This window comes from Jaculus jaculus, chromosome 1 (genome assembly GCF_020740685.1).
Source record: "Jaculus jaculus isolate mJacJac1 chromosome 1, mJacJac1.mat.Y.cur, whole genome shotgun sequence".
NCBI classification, from domain to species: domain Eukaryota; kingdom Metazoa; phylum Chordata; class Mammalia; order Rodentia; family Dipodidae; genus Jaculus; species Jaculus jaculus.
Window position 1 is genome coordinate 265,642,919 of NC_059102.1, and position 22,760 is coordinate 265,665,678.

Consider the following 22,760-nt stretch of genomic DNA (forward strand, 5'->3'; position numbering starts at 1 on the left):
TAAGTGGCATTAAAACAATCTCCTTGGGCTGGAGAGATTGCTTAGCAGTTAAGCGCTTGCCTGTGAAGCCTAAGGACCCTGGTTCGAGGCTTGATTTCCCAGGTCCCATGTTAGCCAGATGCACAAGGGGGCGCATGCGTCTAGAGTTCGTTTCCAGTGGTTGGAGACCCTGATGCACCCATTCTCTCTCTCTCTCTCTCTCTCTCTCTCTCTCTCTCTCTCTCTCTCTCTCTCTCTATCTGATGCTCTCAAATAAATAAATAAAAATATTGGTCTTTAAATCTCCTTATCCAAAAAGGGCATGTTATGGACATTTTTTGATGTATGAGAAATTTTTGTGTTTTCTGAGACAGTGTTTCTCCAAGTATGTCCCAGAATGAGCTTCAACTTTACATCTTCCTGCCTCTGCTCCCCAAGTGTTGAGATTATAGGTAGGTACTACCATGCCCGGCTTGAGAAAACATTACTTTGTACCATTCTACTATAAAAGGTTCTAGTAACTAAATAGTAAAAATAATTTTAGATGGCCTTTCCCCTGGTAATTGTGTTATACCCAAATAATTTCTCACATTCCAAACAGGTATAATGACCACGCTATATATAATGTTATATACTAGTGTGTGGAAGAATTCCCTTCTTTGATCATCTGGGAAAAAAAAAAAAAAGTGCACAAAGTGCCTTTTGTGATTTTAAAGTAAGTTGAGGCCAGAAGGACACAGCTGTAAATTTTATCATTAATTTAGATTGTTCTTAATCTTACTGTTCAAAGAACTAAAACCTGCCTCTTAGGAATACTTTTTTTTTTTTTTTTAGTTTTTCAAGGTAGGGTTTCACTCTAGCCCAGGCTGACCTGGAATTCACTATGGAGTCTCAGGGTGGCCTCAAACTCATGGCAATCCTCCTACCTCTGCCTCCCAAGTGCTGGGACTAAAGGAATGTACCACCATGCCCAGCAGGAATACATTTTTAAGCTGAGAAAAATAAAAAAAAGTAATCAGTAAATAATGCATTTTTATAAGGCAGGTATAATTTTTATGAAATAATAACACATTTTCATTTATATAGCTATCTTTTGAAGGTAGACTATGCCAAACAAATATCTTAATAATAGATAAGAGGCTAGAGAGTAGGTTTAGCAATTAAGGGGCTTGCTTGCAAAGCTTAACAACCCATGTTTGATTGTTGAGTATCCATGTGTGTGTCTCCATGATTCTTTTCTTTGTATAATGAACGAATTGTGCTGGGAGTGTTAGTAGTGTTGGCACAGGGCTGTAACCCCAACTACTTTGGGAATTAGGGGATGAGGACTACAAATTCAAGGCCACCCAGTATGAAAAACTTAGTGAGATCCTGTCTCAAAATAAAAAAGTGAAATAAAGGGGCTGGAAAGATGGCTTAGTGGTTAAGATGCATGACTACGAAACCTAAGGACCCAGGTTCAATTCTCCAGGTCCCACATAAGCCAGATGCTCATAGTGACGCATGTGTCTGGAGTTCATATGCAGTGGCTAGAAGTCCTGGTGTACCCATTCTCTCTCTCTCTCTCTCTCTCTCTCTCTCTCTCTCTCTTTCTCTCTCTGACCATAATAAATAAATAAAAATAAAATATTTTTAAAAAGTGAAATGAAGCTACAAGTATCTTCACCAAAGCAAAACACAAAGGAAAATAAATACCTAAAAGTATAGAGGCTCAGTTAAGTAATAAGCAGTCCATTTATGCACAAAATGCAATGCTGCAACATTAAAAGAGAGAGAAAGATCAGCAGCTGGTCCTTACTGAGCTCTTCTCTATGGCCTTTACAGTAGAAGCTTTACGCAAGATGATTCCATTTATTTAAGATCACTAGTAATTATTAGAGGAATGCCAGTGAGTCACTTGGTCACTTTTCATAGAATGTGGTGGAAAAGACACTACTCACTTGTGCCCTGACTCATGTGCGATGGTGAAAGCGAGGCCAAGTCCTGTGTCCTCGTTGATGGTACAGCTTCGGTACTTACTGCACATTCCGCTGATAGGGGCAAACCCTAGTAAAAGACCAATTTCAAAAAAGAATGGAAAGGGAAAACATACATCCAGCATCATTTCTTATGTCCTTAAAATGTTCCACATGGTTTAATTTTAATGGGTTATGCATTTAATTTTTTGCAGAAAAATATTAAAGATATATAGTTCACTGTCTCAGTTAACAGAAAATGCAGTATTTAATTTTTCCTTGTGCTTTTTAGATAGTAGACATTAATTGTTAATCCTAACAACCTTGCCACATCAGTAAGAGATTTGTAATCCCCATTTTATATGCAGAAGAGTAAACAAAAATTTACATGTGAACAAAAATTTATATGTCTTATCTGAGTTATTTTTTTGAGATAAAAGGATCACAACACTGAAGCATAATGTTAGCTGAACAGTGGCATTAGTGTCACAATGTAGGACAAAACATGTATCCTCATTTTTCTTTAAAGCAGAAAGCATGGAAATGCCAGGTGGCATTGAAGATAAAAGTCATTTTTACCCTGTTTACTATAATTTGATAAGTATTATTATTCCTCAAAGTTGTCTTCTTTGAAAAACAGTTATAAAAGTATTCCCACCAGCCCTTGATTCTATTTTAATTTATATCAAAATATATTGCCGGGTATGGTGGTGCACACCTTTAATCCCAGTACTTGGGAGGCAGAAGTAGGAGGATTGTCTTGAGTTCAAGGCCACCCTGAGACTACGTAGAAAACTCCAGGTCAGCCTGGGCCAGAGCAAAACCCTACCTTAAAAAACAACGTGTATGTGTGTGTGTGTGTGTGTGTGTGTGTGTGTGTGTGTGTGTGTATATATATATGTTTATGTATGTGTATATGTATATATATGTGGGGGTGTGCGTGTATATATATATATATATATACATATACATATATATATATATTTATTTATTTATGTATGAATACTTCTCTCCCCCAAGAGACAACAGAGGTTGTCCAATGCCAAACACTGTGCCGTAAATCTAACATGTATCCGTGAGTACATATCATTACATATTAGGAAACTGTGGCTCAGAAACATGAATCAGTTTCTTAAGGTATCCCAGTCATAAAAGCTGCAGCCCCAGGAATCTATGCAGCATAGTTGGAATCAAAGCTCACAAACTCTGAGACAATGGGGTTTTCTGCTTAAAGTGACCAATGGGATAGGATTTTTGCTGGTGGACTTGTTTTTCCAGAGCATTTCCTTAGACTGATTGTTAGCTCTTCTGAAAACATCAACAATACAACGGGTTATTAGCTAACATTTGAAGAAAAAATTATGGAGGTATCTATATGTAGACTTTTAAAAAAATATTATCATATTTTATTTGAGGGAGAGAGGGAGGGAAAGAACTGGTACACCAAGGCCTCTCACCACTGCAAATGAACACTATGGACCACCTTGTGCACCTGGTTTTATGTGAGTACTAGGGAATCGAACCTAGGTCCCTAGGCTTTGCAGACAAGCACCTTAACCACTGTACTATCTCTCTAGCCACTATATGTAGACTTTTTTAGTTCACTAATTTTTACTATCCTTCTGGCTTCTACTTTCTATTTCTTCCAATGAAATTTTATTATACATAGCCTCACTTGGTTTGTGCACTGTCTGTGACTGCTTTTGCTCTGACGCAGGTGATTTGAGTAGTTGCCACAGAGAACCACAGACCCTAACATATTTACTGTGTGGTCTTTGTGGACACCACCATTCGTGGTCTGGGGATATAGTTCAATGGACAAAGTATTTTCTTTATAAATATAAGGATCTGAGTTCAATCCCAAATACCCACATAAAATGCTAAACTGTGGCTCATGCCTATAATCTCAAATGTTGAAGAAATGGAGACAAGAAGATCCCTGGAGCTCATTGGCTACACAGTCGAGTCTAACCAGTGAGCCCCAGACCAATAAGAGACCCTGACTCAAAAGAGGTAGATAGGATTGACAAAGGAGTCTTGCCTCCACCCATACACAAATTCACACACATGAACACACTCCTTCACACATGCATAAAAACATTCATACACATATGTACATCTCACATGTATGGAAAAGATAGTCCAATTCATCAAAACACAAAGATCAGATTTCTATTATGAGCAACTGAATATATAAGAAAATAACAGAAGTAAGAGGTTCAGGATTTATTCCGGGTACCTTGTACACAAATAGAAAAACCAAGTCCTTCAAAGTCAAGTAGCTTGTTAAAGAAGACAATGCTACCTAGTGACCTGACTAAGTACTATGAAACAAATCAGTTTTTCTTCAACTAATCAGCTTTTATAATGCTTCAAGAATAACTGGCACATCTCACCCACCAAAGATCACCAGTTGGGTCAATAAAGAAACATGCACATTAATTAATGGTATGCAAACTACATCAAGTTAATGTACCATTAATGTCCCATTCTACCCCAAGTACAGTTTAAGAGGATGATGTCCACCAGTGTACCATGAGGACACTCCACAACTGAATACAGTAGTCAAGCAAGGCATAATGATGGTTGAGGCAATGAGCTATATATGACAGTGGTCTAACAGGAGTATAATGTCCAGCAACATCATAGTCATCTATGTGTGTGTGAATACCCTCTGTGATAGTAACACATCACCTAGCAACACAATCCTCAGGGTGTGTCCTGATCAGCAACATACACATGACTTTAGTAGGTCTCTTTGATAGGAATCACAAGTTCAGGTGACTATAATGACAAAAATGCAGCTTATTTAAATACATATCAAATGTTTGTACTGCACAGGTGGGTATGAGAGATCTGTGCACACCATACCATACCTAGTGTGTCACATGGCTCATTCTTCCAGGAACAGATATCAAATCCCGTGAGTAGGATGGCGTGGTCATGTCGCTTGCCGTTCTTTCCAACCAGAGCAGACTGCCACTGACAAAAACTACTCAGAGACTGGTCTGCATGATGGTTGATGAGCAGCCCCCCCTATGGGAAATGCACACAAGTTAGAGAAAGCTGACAGTGTTGAGTCATTCCATGTGGGAGGGGAGGTGCATATGTAGACATACCACATTTCTAGGGGAAAAGATCACTAAAGGAAACACCTGATTCAAGTTTGGAGAAAAAATACTCCATTTATGAAAATAGCTTAGGTGAATGCCTGCAACGTCTAAAGCAAGTATAAATTTTTAGTTCTTATGCTGCAATCAATTATATTACTACAATGAGTAACTTGACATCAGTTAGGTACATATGTTGCCACATACTACTTTTATAAAACTGCAACACTTTTAGAACATGATAATCAATCAATCATGAAGTTCAGCAGTTTGTTTTCAAAATGAGAAATACAGCATGACAGAGAGCTTGTTTACTTCTAGTTAAAATTTCCAGAAACATGCTTTCCACATGATAGGCTACAATTAATCAATAATCAATGCAGTGTAAGTTCACTGAATGAATAACCAGTTATAAAATTATAGGATCCAACAGGACCTACCCTTAAACAATCATTTATCAATGTGTTTGCTTATCAAGTTAAATGTTTTAGACAAGAACTTCATCAGTGAATTAAGGTGCTGATAGCTTTAGTGTCCTTGTGGGCAAGGTGTAAATGGTAGAATAAAGACAAAAGTGTGTCTTGGAAGCAACATGTATATCATCTTAAAATTTCAGGAATAAGTGGACAAGGCATTAACCTCTGTACTCTACACACCTGGACAATTAGATCAGTTTTTCTTTTTTCTTGTCTTTGACTACTAGATCTTCACATTCTTTATTAGGGTTAGAGTTGAAAAGGAAATGCCTTAGGGGCTTTAAAAATAGTCTGCTTGATTGGCGAGCTCTACTTCAGAAAAATATAGCTTGAACATCAAAACACTACAAAACACCGGGTGCTGGGTAATTTAACACATTATTATTATTATATGTTCTGGTTTTGTAATTTGTCCATGCCTGTGTCTTTTATTTCACTATAACCAATTCAAGGGCTATTAGAGCCCTTTGTTCTCTGTCATACTTAAGTGGTACTGGGAAGACCTTAGATTTTGCAGAATTTTCTGATGACTTCCCTTCAGTGTACTTCCAGAACTGCCTTCTGCATCCACCTACAGTCACTCACCTAGTACATCTACCTGCAATTACTTAGCTCATACTACTTGCAAAATCCAACCAAATCCTCCTTTGGGGTTAGGCTTATCCATTATTTATAAACAATACCTATCTTTTATATTTGAATTATTTACACACATATTTCACAATTACATATAACTTGTTTATATGCCTATGCCTACATATTTCTCAGCTAATAAAAACAGCAACTATATTGTGGCATCTTTGTTTAATTATTGGATTATATTAGATTGTGGGTTCCTTGAGGCAACATATCAGTATATTTTCAAATTTGAAATTTCAATTTCAAATACCTATATAGTAGGTATTCAATAAATTTGTTTTGAATGACAGAATCAATTAATGAATAAATGAAGTTTGCTACTTACAGAAGGTGGTTGATGTCATTATCATCATTATTATTGCTGTTGTTATTGTTTTCACACGGCGTTACACAAGGCTGTTTTCATGGAAGTATGCACTTACCGGTTCTTGTTCCAAAAGAATGAGGCTAACTACAACAATGTTGATGTCACTTCCAATTGTTCCATCTTTAAATAAGCTGGAGACCTGTTAGAAGAATTGAAATCAAACAAAACCTTTCAAAGTTGCAAACAGGTATTTGGAGACTCAATCAGATATACTGACAAGTATATAGGTTTTTATTTTACTAAACACATGAATTTATGAGTTTTCTCAAATTCCTTTTTTTTTTTCAATAAAACCCTATTGCTACATATACCATTCTGCCCATGAAAACTAGTGCTATGGTTTGGGGCCAGAAGGGTACATGACAGCCCCCTTACCATGTTCATGACTGTGAGAATGTATGTGGTGACATTGCCCTTGCCATGCTTTTCCACCATCCTGGTATCTGCCACCACAAGGGTTTCCACACTGAGGCCCTTTTGGGACTTGCCAGCTGATCGTCTGGGCCGCCCTGCACTCCCATATTCATCAAACCGGCGATAAGTGTCCTCTGCGGGAGGCTTGGGGGCATCTGTGGTGGACAGAAGAGCATGTGGAAGGAAGATGAGCAGAGGGAATCTGGGAAACATAGGCTGAGAGGGAGAGGTCTGCACAAGGGCAGCACAGAATCTATGCCACCCCACATCATGGCTCCACTAACACGTGTCTCTGTCAGTGCCTTTCCTGGCGCTCTGCATCTGGCATGTGGTGAAGAGTCACTCAATACACATTTGGTTGCTTGGGCAGACTGATGGAGGGTGTATGGGCAGATTGACTTAGTAATGTTAAGTGCTCTGAAGAATAAAAGCAAGCAAGCAATAGAGATGGCAGTTCACAAAATCAATGCATGGAGGAGAAAAGGCTCACCATTACCCAAATATTGAAAAATGGGTGTTACCCTCAGGTATAACACTTCATATATTATTTCCTAAGTAAAATGTAAACTTGTGTGAGATACTATGAGATACTATCTGTGTCTTAGAGAGTTTACTCAGCACAAAATGTAAATTGCCATTAAAGACTTCTTGGTCTGGCATTTACCTAGTTAAATTACTGGGAAATCACGTCTGGGGTAATATTAAGCTCTATATTAAGCATTTTCATAAATGGATGCACCACTTGGCCATTATCTCTAAGTAGAGACTTGCAAGTGCCTATTAAGATTTGTACAACACCTTTAGTTGATGGACACTGTTAAATTCAAGAGTGCTCTGGAAAGGAAGAGGCATTTAGAAAGTGCAGAGCAATAACTCTGTACTAAACTAGTCTAGAAATATTTTATTACTATAGTAACTGCAGCTACACCCTAATAGTAAAACTTGCTCTTCAAAGAGTGAAAGATTAAGCCATTTAGAATTAAATATAAAACCTCAGGTTTGCCACTTATTAGCCATGTGACCCTGGATGTCACTTGTCTTATCCATGAAAGGGCAAGGCACTCATGCATAAGGTTGCACTAAGAATTGGCTTTGAATTCTATGCCAATAACTTATCAGTACCACTGCAAACATCACTGCCATAAATGAAATAATGATTATATCTATGTGCTGAAGGGATGTTTTTTAAAGAAACAAATTGGTTAAATAATACTAAAAGCCAATTAAAATAGTCAAAACATTGTTTCTACAAAACTGGCTTTATGGCCTCTCAGTATTGCAAATGAACTCCAGATTCATGTGCCACTTTGTGTATCTAAGTTTATGCAGCTACTGGGGAATCCAACTTAGGCCAGCAGGCTTTGCAATCAAGCACCTTTAACCCAGACTCCCCCCACCAATAAAAAGAATTACTGATGAAATTTGTTATCTGAAGTGAAACCTCCCACCTCCAAGTGGATTTCCAAAACATACCAACTTCTCAGTAGCAGTTACACTGATTACATAGTGAAATGTTATTGTGCACATGCATGCAATGGTGTTTATGTGGAGGCCAGAGGACAACCTCACCTTCCATCTCATTTGAGGCAGAGTCTCTTGTTCACTTCTGTGTATGCCAGCCTTGCTGGCCTGTATGTATGCAGGTGATTCTCCTATCTCTGTGACCTATCTCACTGTAGGTATGTTGGGATTACAGCCACTTGCACTATTATATCCAGCTTTGTGTGGGTTCTGGGGATCTGAACTCAGGTACTCATGCTTGTATGACAGGCAGTTTATCCACTGAGCCATCTCCACCACCCCCTTTTTTATTTTGAGAAAGTTCATGCCAGGTTGGCTTTAAACAATGTAGCCAAGAATGACCTTTTAATTCCTGATTATCCTACCTTCAAATTCTAAGTGCTGGGATTATAAGAGTGCCTAACTATAACTGGCTTAAGCTTTTAAAAATATAGCTGTTAGAAAATTCATTTTATCTTGAATTTGAATTATATTTCCACTGGGCATTACTGGTCTAGAAAAGACTAGAAATATAGTTCAGTTGATAAAGTGCTTGCCTAGTATGTGTGAAGTCCTGTTTGATCCCCAGTACTGAAAAAGAAAGAAAAAAAAAAGCAGAACACTTTAAAAGAGGAGTTTATATGCAGCACAAATAGTTTTTGAAATCACAATCCTCCAGTCTCAGCTTCTGAGTGCCGGGGTTTCAGGCATGCCCCACCACAGCAGGCTGAAGGTGGAAAAGGTGACATTGACTGTCAGCATTCTCGAGAGTCCCCATGTTCACCACTACCTTTCCTCACAGGCCATGAAACCTCTTTTTCATGTTTCTAGAAGGGATACCAACCATACCTATACATTTTCTTCCACCAAAGGAATTCTGGGTACTTTCCTCAAGAGTATAGAAACCAAGATACGATTGAGACATGTGGCTAAACCTGTGAGACACGTGAAGAGTAAAGTGCCCAAATCTTCACTAGTTGAACCCAGGAGAACTGCCCATCCTGCCATTGATTGGCCAGTCCTTCTCACAAATAGCAGTGCAGTGTGGGCTCAAAACAGCCTCTCTAACCTGCAAAGCCAGCACGCCCACTGCGCCCAGGATGACCCGGCGAGGCCCTCTTAAGAACAGAACAAGAAAAAGTTTCCTTACATACATTTCTTGCGTCGTCCACAAAAATGCTGCTTCTGCCACCTTCGATGGCGGTACTCTGTGTCTTGGCTCTGGGAGGCAGTGGCAGTGAGACTTGGGGAGTGAGCAGGGTAGGTCCGGTGAGAGCCAGGGTAGCCTTGGTACTGCTGGACCTTCTTCTCTGCTGTCCTTTTGTACAGTACGTGAGGATGGTGGCCTGCTGGGGCACTGTAGTTGTGTTCCTGAGCCAGCAGCTGAGGTAACGGTGAAATGAGGAACTCATTTTTTCGTGTCCTTATTAGACCTGACTAAAAAGGCAAACAAAAAAGAACACGTCCATAATTCCATCTGCTCCCTTTTCTCGGGTTGATTCTTTGTGCCTGTGTCATAACTACTTCCTGTGGGAGGCACTCTATCAACTGCTTGACTTCTTTGTATGCGTAGGTGTCTGTGGTACACAAACACGTGTCCATGCACAGTCACATGTGTGTAAGGCAGCTATGTTTGTTGCATGTAAGGCCAGAAGTTGATATCAGGTGTCTTCTTCAATGATTCTCTACCTTAGTTTCTGAGATCGGGTCTCTCACTAATACTGGAGCTCATCTGTTCAGTTAGACTGGCTAGACAGTTAGACTGCTTTATCAGTGCTGCGATTACAGACGTGTACGAGCATGCCTGGCTTTTACATTGGTGCTGGGGATCCAAACTCATTCTGTCATGCTTGTGTGGCAACTGCTTTATTGACTGAACTACCTCCTGAGCCAATCACAGTATTTTATCTATACCATTACATGTTACCATGACAACTCCCATTTTTATAGCACAGTAAACAAACTGTAGCTAGGCTAATCAGTGGTAAAACAAAGGTTAGTACTTTACCTCATAAACCAGTACTCAGCACTAGTAATTTATTAATTGTATTTTCATTTTCTGTTTCTCATGGTAGTGGTAATCAACTGAAGGCCTCACGTATGCTAAGCATGCCATCTCCCACTGACCTGCATTCACCTAAAGCTGCCTCTCTTACTTGGTAAGGGTTTCTGAAGGGCTTAGCTATGGGATGTTCTCCTGTGTTACCTGGCAGACACTGGTAACCTACAGAGTGCAAAGAATGGCACACCACCCTCAAGTAATTCCCAGTAAGAACCAGGCAGACCATCTTGATTTCATAAGTGGTATATAAAAGAACTAGCCAGGGTGGCTGAGGAAGGCATGTGTAATTGTTTCTGAGTGGATGTCTAGGGAATCCAATGAGCTGCACACTTACAAAGACAGGTTTGCCCAATGTGTCATATCTGGTATGCTTGGTGTGCCCATTCAACTTTGTGAATCGCTGGTTTAGGCCTTCAAATTGGGTCATGATCTGTATTACCTGGATGTCTTAAATAGGCATATTCTGCAAGACAGAACACTACTCATTAAACTCAGAATCAGTTTTCATGTGCTGGAGCAATAGCTGTTTTTTTTTTTTTTTTCAACCATCATGTGTTATCGGAGTATACAAAATAGTTGCAAGCTTGTGCATGAGGCCTTGCCTTCTTCATGTGCAGTGTGGAGATAATTCCACCTGCCCTGACCAGCATTGCTGAGGGAGACAACAGAGGCATTGCAGATGTCCTTGCTGTGTTTTACATTACAGAGAGTGAGATGCTTGGTGATAGTAAGGCACTGAATCAGCCAGTGTTCACTGAGCTCCTGCCAGACAGCATGCAGCCAGATACATGACTGTACAGGGAGATTCACAAAACATGGGTTTGACTGCAAAGAGCAGGCATGTGAACCCACAGCAGAGTACAGAATGCTAAGTGGGAATGTTGTAGTGAATGCAGGTCATCACAGGAATACAGAGTCCAAGTCCCTAGCAGGGGATGAGATAGCAACAGAGGAGCTATCTTTGGGCTGTACTTGAACCCTGTGTTACAAAACCACATAATGTGTGTTTTGGTCCTGATCTTCCTGTCCCGTACAATGTTTGTTGCCTTCTGAGAGACTATCTAATAGTCTATATCATGGATAGAGGCAGAGCCTGGAGACAAAGCACATATTGAGCGTCTAACCCCAGGTCTCATTCTAGGCACTGACATTTACAAAAGAAGCAAACAGTTAGGGAAAGAGTTCACATGTGTGTCCTTATGGAGATTATGAGAGGAGAGGATCAACAGGATAAAAAAAATAAAAATAAAATCCCATAATCCCAGAAATTCTATCTTTTGAACCACCAGGATGAACCAGTGGTAGCTCCTGTATCTAGCCCGGACAATGCTAGCAGAAGCTGCCATTTCTCATCCTGACGCTTTCTTACTAATGCTCCAGCCAGAATTCTCATCCAACATAAGTCAACGTGTCCTGTGTTCCCTGCTATTCCTCCCTCTTCCTGGTTCAAAAATCTCATATTAATTGCTGGCTTCATCTGACCCCCATCTTTATCCTGCATGAAATTCTAAACAGAACACAGCCTTCGTGCCTTCAATGAACTACATGCTATCAAACTTGTTTCCTTCAACTGAAACCTTCCATCAAAGTCTTTGACTTCCTGGTGTTGGTTGCTGATGCCCCGGCTTCTTCATCACTTTGTGCTCAGGGCCCTGTTGAAAATTGTCCTCTGCCACTTCCAAATGACCACAGACCACAGAGCACTGGTTGTCACTGTCTCTCCAATGAAGCAAACAAATCAAGTGTGAACTGCCTTCCCATACCTGGCATAATTTTATCACATACTCTATGATAATACAGACCACACTGTCATCTATGGTGTATGCCAGCAAATATTTGTTTCTTAATCCACAAACATGTATCAGAGCCAAGGAGGTGATGAGGGTTTGCCGCCATATGCCAAACATCATGACAGGAAAGGAGGCCTGAATGGAAAAGTGAAAAGGTAAAAAATCATAAAACAGAAGGGATTCTTTCTATATTTCCAGAGTGATGCCAGGAGCAGTCCTTGGAAGGACTTGTTTAGACCTTGGACCAGCCATGGAAACCACAGCTGCAAGCATAGTACTCATTTCCTGAGCCAGGGCTGTTTCCTCCAAGCCATGCTTGCCCCTCTTCCAAACTACATGCAAACAAAAAGCACCATCACGGATTTACTGTCCTCCACAGAGACACTAGCTAACTGGGAGTGCAGGTTGCCCTGGAAGCCCTCCAGCCATTCTAAGGTCCTTGTTTCTGTTCAACTAATATCAAAGGCTTAAGTCACTTAAGTGCTTTATCTGGAATAACCGGTTTTGAATCTTTAGGTTTTCTCCCTATTTCATAAAAATGGCAGGCTACTCAGACGCATAGAGGAAATTTTTATGTTGAGAAAACAGTTTAAAGAATCAGTCATCCCGAGGCAAGATGGAAAGATAGGGACATGGGGAGAGAAAGAAAACCCTCTTCCCAGAGTCTGGCTGAAACCTTTCACTAGATGAAGGTCAAGAACTCCAGCACAATTAATAACATTCACTATGGAGAATGTCTACATGAAGACAATATTGGTTTTATACAAACTTATTTCAAATAAGAGCACTAAAATAGCAATGAGTCATGTTTAAGGCCTAAACATATATGGCCTTTCTCTGGTCCCTTCTGTAAATCTACACTTTTCTAGGAATCTCACAAGAAATCCTATTTACAATAAAAGACCTGTTTTGATCCCCTTGAGCAACCCTTATGACACATAGCTTTACATTATCGACTGTAATGTTGTCCAAGGCACCTCCAGAACCAGCCTGTAATCTAAAAGTTTCTTAGCAACCCTTTGAGATTTAATTTGAGGCCTACCAAAATTATATATGTGGCTATTAATAAAATACTCTCCCTTGAGAAGTTCATACATACACTTAGGTGTGTTTAATGTTTTCTCTGACTGCCTGTTTTTCTATTAATCCCTATGCTTAAATTTATGGTAAAATCTCTTGATAAGCCAGGTGTGGTACACACCTTTAATCCCAGCACTCAGGAAGCAGAGGTAGGAGGATTGCCATAAATTCCAGGCCACCCTGAGACTACATAGTGAATTCCAGGTCAGCATGGGCTAGGGCAAACCCCTATCTGACAAACCAAAAAGAATAAAAATCTCTTGATAAATTGGAACTCTCTTTCACACTGCCTTGCTCAGAAAGTCTTTCCTACAGCAAAATTAAGAATCCTGCTTCACCTAAGCAGAGGAGTCTGAAAAATCCTGTATCTCTGGTCCATACCCCATTGCTGATGACAGTCTTATCCTGAGACAAATACACTGGAACCACACACTTCAGCTCAGTGATAAGGACACAAGTGTAGAATAATTCTTTATAACAAAATAAGAATTATATAGCTCTAGACATTAAGGAAGATAAAAATTCTTTTTTTACTGGTTTAAATTTTTGAAAAGCACTGCCATATAACCAAAGAAATAACATTTAATAGCTTACATATCTAAGCTCAGAGCATCCAAAAGGAGCCACCTATTTGTGGTATGAAGAATTTTGAAATACTAATGCTAGCAACATTCTGGCCAAATACTGATAAACAAGAGAGATCATGGTCTCATGTGGCTTCCAATTAAATGGGGTTAGCAAAAATAAAGCTGGTAAATATCACGAGTACAAACCAAATATTCTTTAGTATGCAGAATAAAGAAAAGGGTAGTGTTCTATGAAAGACAGTAGCTGAAGCACTAAGAAGAGATGGGAAGGGAATTTTAGAATGGAAAATTATGGGATAGGTTTCTAAGGACAGACATGTTTATTGAGACCAGAAGTCCTTGCTTGGTCCATGCACAGGATGTCTAGTAGAAATAAGAAATTGGTAGCTCTGAACTAACAAAAGGTTGTTGACAGCAGGAAGAAGGCAGAGACCCATATACCTGCAAAGAAGAGGATGAAAGAAAAGGCCACTCTTGGGTGTCTTCTGAACTAGAGAACAGAAAGGATTCAGGTCCACTGAGGCAGTGGTACCATAAAAATTAAAAAAAAAAAAAAGAAATGACTCCAATTCTCCTTTCTGTCCATAAAGGGAGCCAGAAGTAAGGATCCCATAGTATACTTCACGTGACAGGAATAGCTTGCAAGGATTTGTAAAGCTAAAACCTTAACAAAGCTTAAAAATTGACTACTTGGAAAGAAATGATTCAGTAGCAGGAGATTTGGGAGGGGGAGGGGCATGGTGGGAAGGGATTATGATCATAGTGCACTGTCTGAATTGGAAGCTGTCACTAAAACATAAAATACTAAGGAAGTGGCTACTAACCACAGGTCAATATTCCATTCTGATATTTTACACTTTTACACTTTAAAAATGGAGATGAATGTACTTACTAGGCAGTTATTTCCTATTTTAGAGTTCAAACACACAAACAATTCTCAAAGAACTCATATTAGGTATAAATCACACTTCATGAAATTTCCTTGAGTTTCATGTTATGTATAATGAAAATAAAGAAAATCTTAAATGTTTGATTAATAGGCTACAAAAATGAATATAAAATAGTTTTTCATTCAGACAAAAAGTTTTTAAAAGAAATAAAATGCAATAGTCTATTAGAAGAATTCAAAACCAAAATCAGAAATGAAAAATCTTTAATACAGGCTAGAGAGATTGCTTAGTGGTTAAGGCACTTGTGTGCAAAACTAATGACTTGGGTTCAATTCCCTAGTATCCACATAAGGCCAGTTACACAGTGGCACATGCGTCTGGAGTTCATTTGCAGTAGCAGGAGACCCTGGTGTGCCCATTCTCTCCTTCTATGTACCTCTTTCTATCTCTCAAACAAATAAAAATATTTTAAAAGAAAGAAAACTTGAATACATAAATAACTCTTTTAAATTATAATACATAAATAACTCTTTTAAATTATATTCATGTTCTTCAATCACTCCTTTAATCAACATAACCTAAGCAACTTGACTAAATATTATATAAGTGCATACATATATATGCATACACAGATACTCCCTATAGGTCATATTTCAGTTCCTTTAAAAGCTTAGAGGTGACAGGAAAAAGAAGACTATAGATTCCAGAAATACCAGGCAAGTTTAGTGGTGACAGAGTGCATAACTCATCTTAAAAAATTGAGTGTGAACAGCCTTAAAACTCCATGAAAATTAGGAACTTAGAAACTTTTTCAGCAACTTGTATCCCAAGTCAGTAAATAATCAAAAAACTAAAAGAAAATTAGTGGACTAATGAGGTGCTACTGACCCAGAGCTTCAACTAGAATATATGTTTCAAAGAAGTAACCTGAAATAAGAGTAAACAGAATCCCACAGACATTACTATTCTATTTTAGTAATGATGGACACAACAAAGCAGACCCCAGAAGGCTGTCCTGAAAATTAGGGGTGAAGACCTATGCTTGTGGTCATTGGTAATTAAATTATACTTTACTTTTGAAGTTTTAGCTAACCACAATAACATTTAAAAAATATTATTTCTTTATTTGAGAGAAAGAGATGAAGAGGCAGAGAGGCAGAATGGTCATCCAGCCACTGCAAATGAACTCCAGATGCATGTGCCCCCTTCCTTTGTGCATCTGGCTTACATGGGTCCTGGAGAATCAAACTGGGGTCCTTAAGCTTTGCAGGCAAATGCCTTAATTGCTAAACTATTTCCCCAGCCCCACAATAACATTTTTTTAAATGCTACTTTTTAAAAGAATATCATTCATTTGAGATATTATTTTTTCTAAGCAATAGCACTAAGGAATAAATAGGGCTGGAAAGATTGCTAAGAAAGGCACTTGCCAGTTAAGCCAAAGGACCCTGGTTTGATGTTCCAATACTCACATAAGGCTAGATGCACAAGGTGGCACATGTGTCTGAAGTTTGTATGCAGTGGCTAGAGGTCCTGGTGCACCCATTCTCTATCTGGCTTTTGCTCAAATAAATAATACAATATTTTTAAAAAGAATAAATAAGTAATTTGTAGCTAAACAATACCCTAAAATAAAAATCTCAGCAGGTCAGATTAAAGCAAGGCTTAAGAAAGTGTAATTGGCCAGGCATGTGGTGCATGCCTTTAATCCCAGCACTCAGGAGGCAGAGGTAGGAGCATCTTCATGAGTTCAAGGCCACCCTGAGACTACCGAATAAATTCCAAGTCAGCCTGGCTTAAAGCAAGATCCTACCTCAGATAAACAAAACAAAACAAAAATGTACAGTTGATATAAAATAGAAATCCATAGTCCAAAGTTTGGAAGGGGTTGGAGAAAGGAGAGATATAAAGGTATATAAAGAAAAGGCTATAATCTTTAGTAGAGAATAATCTTTAGTCGATTAAAACAATTTCCATGAAGGTTTTTAGATTCTGTCCAGAAGCAGTCAAGCTTCCTGAGATAAAATGGAATGGCAATGGCTGTGGAGAAGGCTAGTGTGTAAAAGTGGTTGTTTTCAAAGCCTGCAAGCCCACATTCAATTTCCCTGCATCATATAAAGTCAGGCACAAAAAACGGTGCATAAGTCTTACATTCACTTGCATGTAGGGACATCCTGCACACAAACATGCAAATAAACAAAAAATTTTATTTATTTATTTATTTTAGAGAGAGATATATAGAGAAGGAGAGAAAGAGTGGGTGTACCAGGGCCTCTACCCACTGTAAATGAACTCCAGACACATGTGCCACCTTGTGCATCTGGCTTACATGGGTTCTGAGGAATTGACCCTGTGTCCTTAGGCTTCAAAAACAAGCGCCACTAAGTCATCTCTCCTGGCCCAAATAAAGAATTTTATGTAATGCAAAAATACAAAGAGTTAAAAGAAATACTCAAAAGCAAAGCAGTGTAGCACTGAAATTTAAGCTTTTGGCTCAAACATTCTGGGTGTTTATTTACATCTTTTATCATTTTCATCAGTAACATGGTACTAGAAGAACCTTGTGCCTAGATGAAGCCAGGGAATATTTTCCCACACTGTGTTATGTCATGATCTCAGTAATGTTAACACAAAAAAACAGGAGGATTAGACTGATGGTTCAGTGAGTAAAATGGTTGCTGTGCAAGTGGGAGTACTTGAGTTTAAGATTTCCAGAACTCACTTAAAAAGCCTGATGCTGGAGCAGCATCTGCAAATTCAGTGTACCTACGGCAAGGTGGGAGGTATAGACAGGAAAATCTGCAAATTCACAAGTTGGCTAGCCTGGTGAAGGCAGCAATAAAAGATGAGAAACCCTGCTTCAAATAAGGTAGAAGGCAAGGACCGACACCTGAGGTTGCCCTCTGGCCTTCACATGCCTGCTGCAACACACATGAACCCATTCTCCCCAAACTGCCACAGTGGACTTTTTTTTTAAGAGAGAGAGAGAGAATTGACACAGTAGGGTCTTAGCCACTGAAAATGAACTCCAGACACATGCACCACCTTGTGCACATGCTCCGCCTGTGTAAGTGCATCACCTTGTGCATCTGGCTTACGTGGGCTCTGGGGAGCTGAACCTGGATCCTTAGGCTTCACAGGCAAGTGTCTTAACCATGAAACAATCTCTCCTGACCCATAATGCATTTTGAACAGAAAAACAGGGGGATGATTCTGCAAAACTGTTTACTAAATCCCAACTGAAAACAAGTGGCATCCTGACCGGTGCTCAGGGTACATATAAAACACCTGCTGTTGTTATTCCCTAAAAGAAGTTCAATACTTGGGGAACACTCAATTTATAGTAAGTATGTAATTCCAGAAAAGCTAAATAAAACTTCTAACATCTGCAGATGTAAATATGGTTGAATGGACAACTTAGACAGGTCCTCAAACATGCACACACACTTCAAGTGAATAGATGTTCAAGATTTCCTGTCATTGTCCATCAACAGACCAAAGAAAGGATCCTATCCATATCCAACTTGATATGAGTTTATTGAGATTGCTTATAGGATCATGTTCAAGAGTTCTAAAGTGCAAATCTACCTTTAGTGCATTGTGAAGAACCAAACTCTTACCCTCTGTGGTGGTTTGATTCAGGTGTCCACCAAAAGCTTATGTGATCTGAATGCTAGGTCCTCAGCTGGTAGTAATTTGAGAACTGTAATCTCCTGGAGGCAATGTATCATTGGGGGGGGTCTTATGGGTGTTATAGCTAGCTTCCCCTTGCCAGTGCTTGGCACACCCTCTGGACGCTGTTGTCCATCTGACGTTAGCCAGGAGGTGATGTTATGCCATCCTTTTCTCTGCCATCAAGGAGCGTCCCCCCTAGTCTGTAAGACAAAATAAACCTTTTCCTCACACAAGCTCTCTTGGTAGGGTGTTTTCTGCTGGCAACACAAACCTGACTGCAACACCCTCCTTCCCCACTGAGAGGAGGTGAAATCCCTTTTTGCTTGCCTGGTTTCATGGGTAAAAGGCTGTAATTAAGTCCCTCAAAGAAATGGAAGGTCATTGCTAGAGAAATGATGCAGAAAGGGCTTTCATCTTACAGAAGTGATCAGGATCTTGAACTGCAGTTCTCAAATCACAAGGTGGCCATGATGAAGAGATAAAGGCCCACCGCTTCCAGGGAACACCTGGATAGGCTAATGCCATTGTACACATGTTCCCTGGGCACTCTGCCTACAGAACATGCACGTGCAGCCCTAGGCAATGCTGACTGCTCAGTGATTCTTGAGCTCAGTGAGGCAGGTAAAGTCTCCATGGCTTTCTGAGCCACACTGACACACATACACATTGGGTACCAAAATCCTGCTGCATCTGACCTTACCAAATGTTTGTCTTTCTTCTCTGCCCACACTAGGAATGATCAACTACTTCAAATATGCCAGGAGGTACAAAATGAGTTATCCTTTCACTTACATTAAATAAATTTGGCTCCAAAACAAAACTAACCAACATGGTGTAGACCATGCATAATGCTTTCGTTCCTGACAAAAATATGAATAGATTCTAAGTCCCTTACTTCAAAGCACTTTCTTCATAGCTGTCTGATACAGAAGTCAACGTAGGGGCTTTCAATACATATTAGTAATATATTGATGAAATTCATTTCTTAAGCTAATTAATATTTCTACTATAATAAGCATTTAATGACTACCACAGCCCAAATCTTGTAATATCAGAATATAGTGGCTCATACACACCTCAGCAGGGGCTTAGAAGATGTATATAGATAGTGTATAGGGCATTTCTGTGTTCTGTGCTCAGGAAATCCTGAGAGACATTTGTAAGTAGCTCCTGATTTTATATATGTATATTAATAAGAAAATGGTTGATATATTTGCCAAACCTACAGTTTATAAATTAATATTAATTTCAAAAAAATTATATGTATAAATGCTCAGAAATATGTCATTTGCATAAGCAGTCAGAACCTGTGTTTCAACATTTATAAATTAATCCCTAATGAACAGATACTAGCGAGTTCCTCTCCTTCCTCCCTGCCTTCCTTTACTACACTACTTAGAGGATTTCCTATGTACCAGCTATTCCATGAAGCCCGTTACTGGGGGCAAAATCACACCAAAGGCTCACAACACTTCTGTGTGGTGGGTACTTCATGATTTTCAGGGCCTTTTATATATCTTGGGGCTATGTTACTACACAGCCTTCTCTTGCTGACAAAACCATGCATCCTATGGGAATTTCTAAGACTATGACTTTGGGGAAGGAGCTGAAATGCTACATTTAAGGCACTACTCTCAAAACAAATTATCTCTGGACTGGCACATTGTATGTCCCAGACTCCTACTAATTACCTGCAGTCCTTTTCATTACTTCAAATAGGTCAGAGGGACTGAGAGACACAAGTAAATGTAGGTCTGTCTCAGAAATAAGGGCTGAGGTCAAGTGGTGTTCAAACCAGGGCCCGCTTTTCAAGTCCCCATTTCCACTTCACTCCAAGAGGTATGGAAAATGAATGGCTTGAGGTGACTCTGAGTGAATCTCCAGATACTTGGCTCATTGATTCTCTATAGTCAGTCTTGACTGGCTATTACTAGTCTAGTTCTTATAACAGCTTTCAGCACTTGCATTTTCTCCCTACTAACATATTATATATACACTTATGGCAGGGATAGACTGCTCTGCAATAGCCATATCTCATATCCTGTATACCCTCATCTTTGGAAGAAATACACACACAAAAATAAGAGAAAGCAGACCGGCTCAGCCACTCAGCTAGCCAAATGCAGCACAACATTCACAGAAAGGCCAGCCATCAAAGCCGTACGGCCTTTACAAGATATTTGGCCATGGAGACATTCTCATCTAGGGAAGATGAAGAAAGGTGCTGTTTGACACATAATCCTCTTTGCCTGGACTTCTTGAGAAGGAAGCTGAAGGATGTCACTTGAGAAATATTGTGCTGATCCTAATGGCTGTTACTTAATTGTGAGAAACCAAGAAGATAGCTACTTTTCTCTGTTTTAATGGAAACCCAACTTTCCATGAACTTTACCAGGGCCATGCAGCCAGTCTTCAATGTGACATGAACAGATGTTGGAGAGTACTGGTGACTCTGGAGGGAGGTAATCGCTCCTGAGGTCATCCTGGACCTGATGTTTTTTGTCTGCTAACAAGAGCTTCCCTCTTTACAGTGTAGCACAGGTTACTTGATAAGGAGAAGCTTGAGTGTCTGGGAGGAAATGATCTCAGACTCATACTTCCCTTTTTTTGTTTGTTTGTTTGTTTGCTTGCTTGCTTGGGTTGACGTAGGGCTCACTCTAGCCCATGCTGACCTGGAATTCACTCTATAGTTTGTCTCTGGAGTTCCTACCCCCTGATCTTCCCATGTCCTAATTCTAGTTTCATCTTGGATTGCCTGGTCAAGAATAAAGCAATGGTCCAGTCTTCTCTCTGTTCTGAATCGTCCCATACTTATTCTTCCAGGTCACCTTCATGCTCTATTACTCTGACATGAATTCCTGACCAGGAACTATGATTTTCTTTGTATGCAATTTGTGTGAATCTGTGTCCATACCTGCCAAGGTATGTGGGTGGAGGTCAGAGAACAACTAGGGGTGCTGGTCCTTGCCTTCCACCGTGAGGCAGGGTTCCTTGTTGTTCACTACTGTCAATGCCAGGCAGGCTGACGAGCTTTCCCTATAAACATATTATACATACATTCTCTCAGCTTACCACAGGAGGACAGCGATTGTAGATACTCAGTAATGTGCATGGTTTTATATGAGTTCTGGGCATCTAAGCACATGTTTTCAGGCTTACATAGCAAGTGCCTTTCCCACAGAGCTATCCCTTGAACCCAAGATATGGATTTCAATCTAACTCTATAATTCAACTCTATAATTCAGTCCAACAAAAATCCAGCTTCTGGTAGCCTCTCAAGTAGTTTCTATCTTATGTTTTTATTATTTTTTTTTTCTTATCAGGTTTTCTTTTTAAACTAAAATTCAGCTATGCTGGCTCCACTGATGTCCCATGAGCAGGAAAATCAAGCTCCCATCAGAACCTTAATGTTCTATTTCATAAGTCTACAATGCTCTTTCCTTAGAATACTCACTTCATCTAGGTTTTTCACAAAGGCTGGCTTCTCAACCTACCCTAGGAGAACAAAGCAAACCTTATCATTTTTCATCATAACCAGCTTTTTCTGTGGTGATTCTTGCTGCTTCACTGCATAGCTGTTTGCTTCTATTTCTGGTCCTTTGTTCTTACTAGCTCCATACGGTCTGGACCTCTGTTCGTCTGGTTTATTCTCATATGTCCAGAGTCTGGTGCATTTGTAGGCTCCTTGTAAATATCTGAGGAGTTACTTTCACAAATAAGATAATATACTTGGTGCTAAGTGATTCATGATAATAAGGAAGACATCAATGCCTATGTTTAAGGGACTCTGCTCCTGTGGGAACCAACCAACCAATTAATCAGATCACTCCCTTCCCAGTTACCATCCTGATTTGCAGACCCTCCCACAGGACACTCTACCGTCCTTCACTTATCATTGAATTATTTGGCTAGTTTCCTTGCAGGGTAAATCCCTGAGAAAACAGACATAATACACTTGATCTTGTGCCCTTAGCACTCTGACACAGATTTGGCATAGTACTCATATCATGCTGAATGACTTAGGATATATATATAAACTTCAGTGTGAGTATAAAGTTAGGGCAGACCACCTCTGAGGATTTGAACTTGTACAATGAGAAACAGCTGAATGCTTTGAAAAGAAAACCCATAAGAACCAATTTATGTTACATGAAACTCTGACAGGCAACCACATGTCAGAGATTCTCTGACTCCTGGAGCAGTGCTAATCTCATACTTTACATTCTGTCAGGCAAT

General features: G+C 39.6%; 1 protein-coding gene across 1 annotated transcript in view; it reads right to left on the minus strand.

The window, feature by feature from the left end:
- Adamts18 (ADAM metallopeptidase with thrombospondin type 1 motif 18) overlaps window positions 1-22,760 on the minus strand; it is a 150,278-nt gene that overhangs the window by 84,057 nt on the left and 43,461 nt on the right. Inside the window, exons 2-6 of the mRNA XM_045140600.1 lie at window positions 9,591-9,877; window positions 6,902-7,095; window positions 6,582-6,665; window positions 4,811-4,970; window positions 1,920-2,025 (exon numbers count right to left, since the gene is read on the minus strand). Coding sequence (XP_044996535.1) covers window positions 1,920-2,025; window positions 4,811-4,970; window positions 6,582-6,665; window positions 6,902-7,095; window positions 9,591-9,852 — 806 coding nt within the window. The 5' untranslated portion in view covers window positions 9,853-9,877. The remainder of the gene's footprint in view (window positions 1-1,919; window positions 2,026-4,810; window positions 4,971-6,581; window positions 6,666-6,901; window positions 7,096-9,590; window positions 9,878-22,760) is intronic.